Genomic DNA, 13,511 nt, shown 5'->3' on the forward strand with positions numbered 1-13,511 from the left:
GTAGCTGGAACTACAGGCGTGCACTACCACGCCTGGCTAATTTTTTGATTTATTGTAGAGATGAGGTCTACGCCAAGTTGCCCACGGGGGTCTCGAACCTGTGGGCTCAGGCAATTCACTCACCTTGGTCTCCCAAAGCACGGGATTACAGGCTTAGTCACTGAGCCCGGCCCTGTTCTGTGTTTTACATGGCAGCAGCCATAGCTCAAAGAGTATGTGGCCACACCAGAGTCTAGTAAGGCAAATCCAAGAAGACTGCCTGAGCTCAGGGGTTCGAGACCAGTCTGGGCAAACTAGCAAGACCTCGTATCTACAATAATACATCAAAAAATTAGCTGGCTGTGATGGTGTGCGCCTGTAGTTCCAGTTACCTGGAAGGCCGAGGTGGAAAAATCGCCAGAGCCCAGTAGGATGAGGCTGCAGTGGTCATGACTGTGCCATTGCACTCCAGCCTGGGCGAGAGTGAGCTCCGACTCAAAAAAACCCAAAAACCAAAAAAAAAAAAAAAAAAAAAAAAAATCATTCTATTCCTCTCCACTGCTTTGGAAATTTTATAGTTTCTATTCTAGATATTTTAATATACACATTTTAATCAACATATCTACCCTCCTTCTGGATAATAAGAAATCTCTGGAAAACAAAATTCCATTGACCTCCTCCCTACTTTTGTTTTTATTGCCAAGTATTTTAATATTATCTTGCGTTGAGGAAAAAAACACAACCTACAAGACATTACTATTGCTTTGTATAGTTAACGTCCATTTAAATTCACTATGTATTGGACTTAGATTCTGTAATACTGAGTGATCTATCACAGAAACAAAGAACTGAGTACCACATGTTCTCACTCATAAGCAGACCTTTAACAATTATCATAATACTATAAGAAAGTGATTGGCAGTAGTGGGAAACTGCCAGGGGGGTGGGGTGAGACTGGCAGTAGTGGGAAATTGCCAGGGGAGGCAGGGGCACACCTTATCAACAAGGGTACCTGCACAATGAACATTTATATACCTAACTCTGAATTGTACTCCACATCTTTAAAATAAAAAATTAAAAAAAAATTCACTATGTATTTACCTCTTTGCTCTTCAGTGATTCTTAGGCTTTCCATCTGGAATCTTTTTTTGGTCAGAATATATGCTTTAAATTTCTTTAGGTGGGGATCTCGCGCTGATTTTTTTTTTTGAGTTGGAGTCTCACTTTGTTGCCTAGACTGGAGGGCAGTGGCCACTCCTGGTCACTGCAGCCTCGACCTGCTGGGCTCCGGCGATCCTTCCGCCTCAGCCTTCCAAGTAGCTGGAACTACAGGTGCGTGCTACCATGCCCAGCTAATTTTTTGATTTATTGTAGAGATGAGGTCTCGCCAAGTTGCCCAGGCAGGTCTTGAACCCGCGGGCTCAGGCAATCCACTCACCTCAGCCTCCCAAACCACGGAATTACAGGTTGAGCCATTGAGCCCGGCTTAGCTCTGATTTTATTACTCTGAAAATTTAGATATCTGCCTTCATACTTGAAGAATACACACACACACACACACACACACACACACACACACACACACACACGTGTAAAACAGAAGTCTAGGTAGGCAGATGTTTACTTTCAATACTTTAAATGTATCACTCTACTGTCTTTTGGCTTGCACTGTAGCCAATAAGAAGTCATCTATCAGTCAAATTGTCCTCCCTTTGAGAGAAGTCTATTTCTTTTCTCTGGCTGTTCTTAAGACTTTTGTTCGAAGATTTTTATTCTTAAGATTTTGTCTGCAATTTCACTCTGATATGGCTAAATATGGATTCTATTTTATTTATCTTGGGATTCTCTGGTTTTTATAAAATCTAAAAATAAAAATTTCCCCCCATTTTTTCCCATTCTCTCCTCCAAGTTGCTTAATCTCTCTCCCACTTCATTTTTTGGGGGTCTTTTTGTCTCCTTCAACTATATTCTGAATAATTTCTTCCATTTTCCAGTTTTTGAATTTTCTTCAGTTAGTCTAGCCTACAAGTAAATCTGTTCATTTAGTCTTTAATTATGGCTACTACATTTTTCCTTTAGAAGTTCTATCTGGGTTTCTTTCAAAGTTGATAGGCCACTTTTAAAAAAGCTTCCTCTTCCAGCAAATATATAAATATTGTTTATTTCTTCAAACACTGAAAGAATAACTTAAAATCTGTATCTGATGTTCCCATTGTCTAAATTCTTTACAGATCTGATCCCATGTAGGCTGTTTTTCAAGGTGTCTTGTTTCTTTATGTGAATATTTTAAGATGGCAAAATTAAGGCTGGGCATGGTGGCTCAAGCCTATAATTCCAGCACTTTGGGAGGCCAAGGCAAGAGGACTGCCTGAGCCCATGGGTTCGAGACCAGCCTGGGCAACTGGGTGAGATCTCATCTCTACAATAAATAAAAAAAAATTAGTTGGGCATGGTGGCACATGCCTATAGTTCCAGCTACTTGGAAGGCTGAGGCGGAAGGATCACCTGAGCCCAGCATTCCACTGCACTCCAGCCTCGGCAACAGAATAAGACTCCAACTCAAAAAAAAAAAAAAAAAAAGATGGCAAAATTACCTTAAAAAAAACTGGACAATAACCTAATACTGACTAATCTAACTTTCAATTCCATAAAATCTAAACAAGAAGAAAGGGATGACAACACTTACTGAGCTGTATTACTATCAAAACACAAAAACACAACATAAACTTTTAACCTCAATCCAGTCTTACTTTAATCAGTACTGCTTAACAGTAATACTTTATCACCATTCATGATCTGAATTCTGGTATATAAGATCAATTTAAATTGGCAACTTTTTTTGTTTGTTTTGTTTTTGTTTTTGAGTTGTGGAGTCTTACTCTGTTGCCCAGGCACATTCACTGCCACTGCAGCCCTCAATCTGCTGGGCTCAGGTGATCTTCTGCCTCAGTCTTCCAAGCAGCTGAAATCACAGGCTCTCCACCATGCCTGGCTACTTTTCTGATTTATTGTAGAGACGAGGTCTTGCCAAGTTGCCCAGTCTGGTCTCTAACCCTTGGGCTCAGGCAATCCTCTGACCTCCACCTTCCAAAGTGTTGGGATTACAGGTGTGAGCTGCTGCACCCGGCCTAAATATGGTAAAAAGGTCAGAGTCTTACTGTAAATATGGTAGTGGCCAATCATTATTCACAGATATTGAGATATTATCCAATAAGCCCTTTATCCATTCTTTGATTCTGGAGATAAGACTTCCTCAGAGTAACCTCTCCCTCCCCAGGTGAAGTCGCTGCTCTTGGCAGTATCTGTATGAGAGAAGCTAGGGACCTGACCTGCCTCTGCCCAAAAAGCCCTTTCAGGTTTGCCTCTTGTGCTTTCCTCCTTTCAACACTGTGGCATTGGACACGCTTTTCAACAGAAACTTCCTGCCCTTCTTGACATCACCTACTCTGAAGTTGGCTCTGTAGTTATGTGCGTGTTAGAAAAAGGTTCATCTAGCAATTGGTTGTCTGATTCTTGCCTTAATATATACTTTTTCTTTTTTTTTTTTTTTTGAGTTGGAGTCTCACTCTGTCACCCAGACTGGAGTACAGCGGCCGCTCCCGGCCACCACAGCCTCGACCTGCTGGGCTCCGGCGATCCTTCCGCCTCAGCCTTCCAAGTAGCCGGAACTACAGGCGTGCACTATCACGCTCGGCTGATTTTTTGATTTATTGTAGAGATGAGGTCTCGCTGCCCAGGCGGGTCTCGAACCCGCGGGCTCAGGCAATTCACTCACCTCAGCCTCCCAAAGGCGCGGGATTACAGGCTGAGCCACCGAGCCCGGCTCTTTTTTTTTTTTGAGTTGGACTCACTCTGCCGCTCAGGCTAGAGTCCAATGGCACGCTCATGGCCACTGTAGCCTTGAACTGCTGGGCTCAGGTGATCCTTCCACCTCAGCCTTCTAAGTAGCTGAAACTACAGGCACATGCTACCATGCCTGGCTAATTTTTTGACTTATTGTAGAGAAGAGGTTTTGCTATGTTGCCCAGGCTGGTCTCCAACTCTGGGCTCAGGCAGTCCTCTTGCCTCTGCCTCCCAAAGTGCTGGGATTACAAGCGTAAGCTACCATGCCTGGTCTAGAATTTTTTTTGTAAAGAGACAGGTCTTAATATATGTTACCCAGGCTGAACTCTAACTTGTGGGCTCAAGTGACCCTTCTGTCTCAGCCTCCTGAGTAGCTGGGACTACAAGTGCATACCACCACACCTGGCTTACAACTTTAGAATTTTGATCCTATGACCTATGATTCTTAACCTTGGCTGTTCACCAAAATCACCTGAGGAGTAAAATTTAAAGATAAAAATATTTGTGATCTACTTGATTCAGTAGCTCTGTATAGAAGTGGACTTGTCACCTGAACTTTGAAAATTTCACCAGGGAATTCTCAAGCTCAACCAAGGTAAGGATCAGAGCTATAGTCTTTTCTCTGGCTTAGGGGTTGGGCTCTTTCAATCTATCAGCAGGAGCTAGAAAAGGAAAGTGAGCAAAGGTGTGGGGGTGGGTACTGAAGAAGGCAGAGAGAAGGGCCCAGGAAGAGTACAGAATTATCAGATCTGCTTTGGAAAAATACAATCACATCTGTGGAATCATCTTGGTGGTAGGGGCAGGGGGAGCCACAGACAAGAGAGAAAGAGCATAAAAGTGGTATGTTATTAGTTGTTTCCTAGCCCAGTTATATGTGATGTTCCACTGCCTAAAATGTCCTTATTGGACAGATAGATACTCTTTTTTTTTTTTTTAGTTGGAGTCTCACTCGGTCGCCTAGGCTGGAGTGCAGTGGCCGCTCTCGGCCACCGCAGCCTCGATCTGCTGGGCTCCGGCGATCCTTCCGTCTCAGCCTTCCAAGTAGCCAGAATTACAGGCATGTGCTACCACGCCCAGTTAATTTTTCTTTTTTGATTTATTGTAGAGATGAGGACTCACAGCCCAGGCGGGTCTCGAACCTGCGGGCTCAGGCAATCCACTCACCTTAGCCTCCCAAAGGTGTGGGATTACAGGCTGAGCCACTGAGCCCAGCAGATATTCTTTTTAATCTTGTTTTCTCTTTCAGTCTACATTTTATTTTATTCATCCATTTATTTTTGAACTGGAGTCTCTCTCTGTTGCCCAGGCTGGGAGTGCAGTGGCATGCTCATGGCTACCGCAGCCTTGACCCGCTGGGCTCAAGTGATCCTTCCGCCTCAGCCTTCTAAGTAGCTAGAATTACAGGCACATGCCACCACGCCCCACTAATTGATTTATTGTAGAGATGAGGTCTCACCAAGTTGCCCAGGCTGATCTTGAATCCATGGGCTCAAGCAATCCTCTGACCTCAGACTCCCAAAGTGCTGGGATTCCAGGCGTGAGCCACTGAGCCTGGCTCCAGTCTACATTTGATTAACTCTCCCTTATCTTCAACAGTACCACTCCTTACTTTTATAAGACCTCTGTTAATGCAAGCAGAGTGAGTGTTGTCCAACCCATATACTCAATACTAAGAGAAGCAATAAAGTACAGCACACACTGGCAGTTCCTCTGCTGCCTTAGATTACTGTGCAAGACTGGAGAGCAGAGGGAGCTGTGGGTTCCTAGAGCTGTAGCAGAGCCACCACCCTCAAACAGATAACACTGACTCCCGCCTGTACTTCCTCTTGAGCCTTTCTCAGATGGTTTTGGTTCCTCTTTCCCTGTCCTGTGGCATTCCTGCTTAGCTTAACCTAGAAGTCTGGAAGTTAAACAAGTTCAAAAGTCATTTAAACTTTCCCCTCCCAAACATACTGGTCAGCTTCTAGGTTCATTCAAATAATCTTGAAGTCTAATCTAGAAATGTGACCCCTAGCCTGTAATCCTAGCACTTTGGGAGGCTAAGGCAGGAGGATTGCTGAGGCAAGAGTTTGAGACTAACCTGGTCAACATAGTGAGATGTTGTCTCTACAAAAAAAAATAAAACAAAATAATTAGCTAGGGTGTGGTGGTGTGTGCCTGTAGTCCTAGCTATTCTGGAGGCTAAGGCAGGAGGATCACTTGAACCTCAAAGTTCAAAACCAGCTTGGACAACATAGTGAGACTCTATTTCTTAAAAATAAACCCTTAATGACTTCTATTTAATGCAAGCCTTTATGTGACAGGCGTTCTGTAAAGTGCTTTTATATATATTACATATACCTATATATTGTCTCTGAACCATCACAACCACATGGTGAGGCTCAATTCTACTGGCAAAGGAGCTGAGCTTCAGAGGTGCCTAGTGTGATTCTGGAGAAGAGCTGACTGGTGAGAAACAGAGGTGTTGAGCACCCAGAGTTGTCTGACAGGCCACTCAACACTTCATTTTACTATTAGTGGTGGAGAATGTTGATTCAGAGCCATGAACTCACTTCTATAGTAACTTTGTTCCTTAGCTCCTGCTGAGGTCCCTAAGTACTTACTGAACACTATTTCTTTCTTGATTTTTTTGTTTAATCACCAGAAAGACAAAATGACAAGGAAGAAATACTTTTCACAAATGATACATAGTTTATGAACATCCCCTTTATTTTGTTTTGTTTGAGTAGGAGTCTCACTCTGTCACCCAGGCTAGAGTACAGTGGCATGCTCATGGCCACCGCAGTCTTGACCTGGTGGGCACAGGTGATCCTTCTGCATCAGCCTCCTGAGTAGCTGGAACCACAGGCAAGCGCCACCATGCCCAGCTAATTTTTTGATTGATTGTAGAGACAATGTCCCGCCAAGTTGTCCAGGCTGGTCTTGAACCCCTGGGATCAGGCAATCCTCTTGCCTCTGCCTTTCAAAGTGCTGGGATTACAGGCATGAGCCACTGTACCTGGCCTGAACATCCCTTTTACATTCCACAGTGAAGAGGAAGGGGTGCAAGTGACAGCTTGGGATGTTGTCTGAGAGCCTAGCTCACCACCCAGGCTGTAGCCAAACGTAAGCCTTACCCTAGGATACAATGACATGACAAATAAACTCCCACAATAATGCAACAACATCTAGGCACTCTGTTGGCTTTGCTTTTGAAGCATTTGAGCTAGTCTGGCTTCTCAGAAGGCCAAATGATCCAGATCAGGCCAAGGCTGCTACTATGAACCAGATCTGACCACGTAAATAAGCCAGGTGACTTACAGTTCACTGGAGCTAATTCAGCAAATTCATCCTGGCAGATGTGACTAGCTCTGAGAGTAGTACTGCTCACGTGCCCCTTCTTTCCTTCACCCCGAGTGGCTTTCTGACTGATGGGACTTGTCCCACATTAGAACAGAGCTTCACTGACAAACCAAAGCACTCAACATTTTTCATTTCACCGTGAAAAGTGACTGCTTGCTTAAAGTGGGCAGTATGTCTGCAATGAATGATTTCAGAGTTCTGAAGACCGTCAAAGGAATAGAATCTGTTCCTTCTTACCCCTCTTTCCCTCGATTATGGATGGCCAGTTCTTCGCCAATCCCCTCTTCCTCCTTGAAGCTCTCCCAATCCAATTTGGACTTCTCAAGGGTGCTCAACTTCTGCTTCTTGGCACCAATTTTTCCCAAAAGGCTGCTCATGCCACTTGATCTTTTTAACCTAAAGAAAGAGAAAACATGAAAGATGTAAAAACTCAGATCTCTTGATTAATGTTTTTTCTTTTTTTTTTTTGAGTTGGAGTCTCACTCTGTTGCCCAGACTGGAGTGCAGTGGCCGCTTCCGGCCACTGCAGCCTCAACCTGCTGGGCTCCGGCGATCCTTCCGCCTCAGCCTTCCAAGTAGCTGAAACTACAGGCGTGTGCTACCACGTCCAGCTAAGTTTTTTATTTGTTGTAGAGATGAGGTTGGTCTCGTCAAGTTGCCCAGGCGGGTCACGAACCTGCGGGCTCAGGCAATCCACTCACCTCGGCCTCCCAAAGTGCTGGGATTACAGGCTGAGCCACCGAGCCCGGCCAGTGTTTTTTCTGATGGCATGGGATCCCTTGGATTGGAGTCATTTATCTAAGTGGAAGTCATGTTCATATCTAGCACATTTCCTTCCTGGTATAGAGAACACTGTAAGTAGACCGAAATCCTAATGTGCTTTTCCTGCCTAATACCTCTGGCTCCTCTCTCGAGCTGCGGAAAGGAAATCCTGCCTCCTTCAGACCTCTATGGGCTCTGTGTGGCAAGTCTCTGCTTGTAAGAAGGAGAAGGAACTCAGGTCTGGCTTTGGAGTCACATGCCCAGGTCTAACTTCCAGCTTAACCGTGTGATTCTAGGTGAAATATTTAACTGGATATTCCTTGGTTTCCCAATCCACCAAAGTGAATGCTTACTCACAGTCTGTGGTGTATCATGCATGTAAAGGGCTAAAACAGCATCTGGCATGGACTTAAGGTGCAATAAACATTATCCACTTTGAGTCACTGTCACCATTTGAGCTCTAAAGCCCCAGGGGTTTCTTTTAAGAGAAAACCAGTTTCTAACACTGATGAGTGAGAAGCCACAGTACTGTGGAAGGGCTCTAAAAGCAGTTTGCTTCCAACTCCTGTGAGTTGGGTCCTGGTTTTTCCCAGGAGGTGGAGAACATTCCTTACCCTGAAAGCAGGGAATGTACAGCCTGTGCTCTATTTGCTGATGAAGCTATCAAGGACTGTGGGAGAAGCATGACTCCATATGCCCAAATTCAAGTCTTGGAAGGTCAAATGTTTCCAGTCAATGTTAAATGTATAAGACAAAACAAGAAACACTGAATGCAGCTAGTTTGTAAGAAAGTAGTATGAGAAGGTTTGGTCTCTTTACAAAACTGAAAGAAGTTATCTATCAGCATGTAGGAAACTGGGAATTATTTTCTCCTTTGCAGAGAAATGCAAGAGAGTTACAAACTTTGAGCTAATGTCACAAGGCCTACCAATAATATCTTTCACTTGTCTAGAATGCTCATTCTTCAAGTGCTTTCATAGCCATTTTCTCATTTGATTCTCACTACAGCCTGGGACAGAGGACCCAGTCTCAGAGTTGGAAGAAGTCATCTTTGAGATGATCTAGTATCACCCTAACCCATTCTGAAACCCTGCCTCCCTGCCAAAAAACAGTGCTGGTGAAAGATGACTTACCACTTTGCTCTGGGGTAAGCCAACAGGTCAATGTCTACAATGAACAGGGGACTCTTGGGGCCAAACAATTACCCTAAGCATTCTCATTCTATTACCAAGGGTAAAGAAGATGTCACTTCCCTGTTTTGGCCAAACCCACTACAAACTGAGCTTAAGACGAGCTCAAATTAGGTGGGATAGGCTTCATCATCCTTGTGTTGAGTTAGACACATCAAGTTCAAACAGGTCAAATGACAAACCAAAGGTCAAACCAATGGAAGACGCAGACGCAGGACAAAGCAAGGTCTGTCTAGACTCCCAGAATGGTGCACTGTGCTGTCTTGCCTGTGAGATGAGAGATTGTCTGTCAGCTACTTTACTTCCCAGTTTGCGTAAAACACCTCCAAATAGCTCTTTATGAGCTTTCAATTAGCATCTTCTAAACCCTGTTTTCCAGATAACTCAATCCCTACAACAACCTAACACACACACACACACACACACACACACACACACGCGTGTGTGTGCGTGCCTGAAGTATTTTCCCTTCTCACCTTCCTCACTGCGACTGCCCTAATTCTCCTTCTTATGAGAGGAGACACCAAAAACCCCAGAGTTTATTTATACAAATTAAATATCTATTCTTATTTTTAATTTTTTTTATTTTAAAGATGTCAGATACAAGTCAGAATTGGGTATGTATTTATTATTCTTATATGTTTAAACTACTTTCATTTTCAAAGTACTCTCCATTGGATAAAATACACCTATTGAGAGCTTCTGAACTTGTCAGTTTTGATGCCTTTCAGTGCTTCTGCAGTTTTTGTTTCACCTCTCCCACAACTGCAAAATGTTTCCCTTTGAGGACTTTTTTCACCAGGGAAACCAAAAAGTTTCTCAGGGAGAGATTAGATGAATAGGGAGAGTGGGGCATGAAGGTCTTGCCATCTGTGGTCAAAAACTGCTGAACGCTCAGCACAGTGTGGGTTGGTGTGTTGTCATGATGGAAGAACCAGTCACCTGTTTGCCACAACTTGGTACTGCAAATTGTGGCACAACCTTCTCAGATAAACACTTTTGTGACTGCTTGATCTGAAAACACAAATTTTGGGTGTACTACGAGAGGCCTGTCCTCAAAAAAAAGAGCTAATTCCCGTTTTGGAGGGGGGTCCCTCCTTGTATATTGCCTGGATAATACAACAGTCTCTTAACCAGTCTCCCTGACTTTTGTTTTGCCCCATCCTTCACTCAGTGGTCCTATCTCAGCATCTACTGACATGCTGCAATTAGAGTGAATTTTCTAAAACACATAGCTTATCATATCTTTCTGCTTAAATGACTCTTCATTGACCTCCTACTGGCTTTAAAATTAAGTCTTCAACTTCCTTAACTTGTGAAGTTCTTCCTGATCTTCTTTTGTTGCAGCTACCCTTATAATCTGTGCTCCAAACATACGGTCCTGAACTTGCAGTTCACCTCTACCTGCCTTCCTCTCATTCATGTAGTCTTGTCTCAGCTTAGAAACCATTTCCTCAGAAGGTTTTCTTTTTTGAGAAACTCGCCTATGGCAGGTTTTTCTGCCATGAATCTTCCTTTTCATCTTCTCACAAATAAACTCTGTTTTAAAACTTTAAAAAGAAAAGAAAAGAAACCATTCCTCCAAGGAAGCCTTTCCTGAGTCCTCCTTGATCTCTGGATTAGGTGCCTCTAATGACATTTTTGTAATCACACGCAGTTTTTTCCTATGGGAGCCCCAAGCCTTTCTTTAGATGTGTCAACTTTCATTTCAGCTGCAGTTGCACTGGATGGTTCTGGGAAGGTACATATTCACTGCTGACAATATCCCACCAAAAGCACACATCTTTGTACGTATATATGATGGAATACTATGAGCCAAAAAGGAGAAAAAAAAATCATGTCCTTTGCAGCAACATGGATGCAGCTGGATACCATCATTCTAAGTGAACTACCATAGAATAAAAAAACCTGAATATCACGTTTTCACTCATAAGTGGGCCCTAAGCATAGAGCATGAAAGCACAAAGGCAGGGACAACAAAGGCTGGGCACTGCTAAATGAGGGCGGCAGGGAGGGGGGATAAGGGGTACACAATCACCCACTGGGCACCATGTCTACTATCAGGGGGAGTGCTCGCTAGAAGCCCAAACCTCACCATCATGTAATTTACTCATGTAGCAAATCCTCACGTGTACCCAACTCCAAAATAAAATAACATAATTTTGAAAAGCACACACCAGCCGGGCTCGGTGGCTCAGCCTGTAATCCCACGCCTTTGGGAGGCTGAGGTGAGTGGATTGCCTGAGCCCATGGGTTTGAGACCTGCCTGGGCAGCGAGACCTCATCTCTACAATAAATCAAAAAATCAGCCGGGCATGGTAGCGCTTGCCTGTAATTCTGGCTACTCGGAAGGCTGAGGTGGAAGGATCGCCAGAGCCCAGCAGGTCAAGGCTGCGGTGGCCGGAAGTGGTCACTGTACTCCAGTCTGGGCAACAAAGTGAGACCAACTCAAAAAAAAAAAAAAAAAAAGCACACACTTAAAAGACTTTCCATTTCTGGCTGTAGGGCCTCCTCTGACCCACCTGCCTGCATCACAAGTACTACCTGGACAAGCGGTACAGTCCATACCATTGAGGCTAGCCTCACAGGGGACAGGAGCAGGCTGCTAAACGGTCAGCCTTCTGTCTTCATATAGGCAATTCTGGGAGGTGCTTTGAATGCATCTCAGAAGTTCTGGTGGCTTTGAGCCCCCACTGCCTTGAAAAAATACTCTTATTTGGGCTTTTCTGCCTTCCTTGTCTCATTCTTCCCACCGCTCACTCCTGCTTCCTAAGATCACTTCCCAAATAAACTACCTGCACACAAAATCCTTGTCTTGGGTTTTGCTTTCAGGAGAACACAACTAAGGCTTTTAAGAGAAAAATAATTTTCCTTGTATGATCTCTAGCTCTCTGTGGCTACTTAAGTTCCTGTGTGTCTAAATCTCTCTATAACGTATGGCTATAGTTCTACAACAGTAGATATTCGATAAAGTCAACAATGTCATCTGGATCACAGAACCAATTTGTGGAAGAGAATCTGATCTTTGTAGAACAAATAGCGTTCCAGAGCACTTCTACATTGTGTGAGCCACCATGCCCAGCCTACACTGGAGATTTCTAAGGGGAATAACTTCCACTTTTATTCTCCCATCAGCTCTCAACAGCCCAGGGCTCCCCATTTTACTTGAGCAGCATCACAGGCTATGCATGCCATCTCTCCCCTTCAGCCTACAGCTCCAATGGTATGCCCAGGTTATGCCACTTTTTGACAAATCTATGAGAAAATGATGTTTTTAGTTGCATAGCAGTGAGGAGAAAAGGGAAAAAGTCATAAGCACCCTTTGCCTGGCTCACCGTTAAACATCAGCACATCACTTGTGCTATTATGCTTCTAGCTCTGCCTTCACTGGATCATTAACATGGTTTATGATGTCCTAATTTGGCAGCTTCCAAAGCAAAACAACCTTTTATTTGTAGTTAAATTAAAGGAATGACATACTGATAGCAGCAGCCAAAACACACAAAAGGCTCATCACAGTGGAGAGACCAATGGCTTCTTCCTAAACCCTTGTATGTGGGTTTCCCACAGGCTTCTGAGTTCTCCCACTCACTCACCCTGCCACCCCGACACGGGGTTTCAGTGGCATAATCCTGGCTTCATTTCAGCACAGCTTTCAGGAAGGCAGATTTACCATGATCTTGCCCCCATCTCTGCTATTAAGATACCTCAACCAGGCTTTCAGGAAGCCGAGGTAGGTAAGAATCAGCATTTGGACAGGAGCTGCTGACTATGGTGAGAAAGAACATTGGAAAGAGCACTGCAAGACGGGGTTAATCAGCATTAGCTTCCTAGAGACATTTGGTGGCTATGATACTGGGAAACGATAGAAGTAAGGAAAGTCAAAATTCCCTTGAAGATTTCCCTGTTGTCACTAGGAACTGGTATAGTTCAGCCCAACAGAACTATTGGTTTTGTTCTGGCTCCTATGCCATAACAGCAAGGTACTACCAGAAAGTCTGTTTTGACAGACCACCCTAAGACATTCATTCAAGCAAATTCTCATCACCTATTGCAAGTCAAAATTCAAAGAAATGCACAAGCACTCGCTCACTCACAGATTACATTAATATCATACTGAGACATGTCTGGAATATTACCAAAATGTTTCTAATGTCACAATGGCATTGCAACCACTTTCTCCTGAACATTACACTTTATTGCCCTTATTACTGTAAATTTGATGTAAAGACTAATCCTGTCCAAAGAAGAATATCTGGTAGACAGTAAATTCTCAATCCTCTCTGTTGAGTGAAAACAGTACATGAATGAATGACTTTAAATTCCTTTCCAGCTCAGCCTGTAATTCTAGCGCTTTGGGAGGCTGAGGTGAGTGGATTGCCTGAGCCCGCGGGT

The 13,511-nt window shown here is 43.8% G+C and overlaps 1 protein-coding gene across 2 annotated transcripts in view; it reads right to left on the bottom strand.

The window, feature by feature from the left end:
- The window catches only part of CFDP1 (craniofacial development protein 1), a 150,366-nt gene that overhangs the window by 9,172 nt on the left and 127,683 nt on the right, over positions 1–13,511 (bottom strand). For both annotated transcript variants that reach the window (XM_008067909.1, XM_008067910.1), the window contains exon 6: positions 7,402–7,560. In XM_008067909.1, the coding sequence (XP_008066100.1) occupies positions 7,402–7,560 (159 nt within the window). The remainder of the gene's footprint in view (positions 1–7,401; positions 7,561–13,511) is intronic.

Source organism: Carlito syrichta, unplaced genomic scaffold (assembly GCF_000164805.1).
Source record: "Carlito syrichta isolate Samal-C Ts95f unplaced genomic scaffold, Tarsius_syrichta-2.0.1 Scaffold309823, whole genome shotgun sequence".
Classification (NCBI taxonomy): Eukaryota; Metazoa; Chordata; class Mammalia; order Primates; family Tarsiidae; genus Carlito; species Carlito syrichta.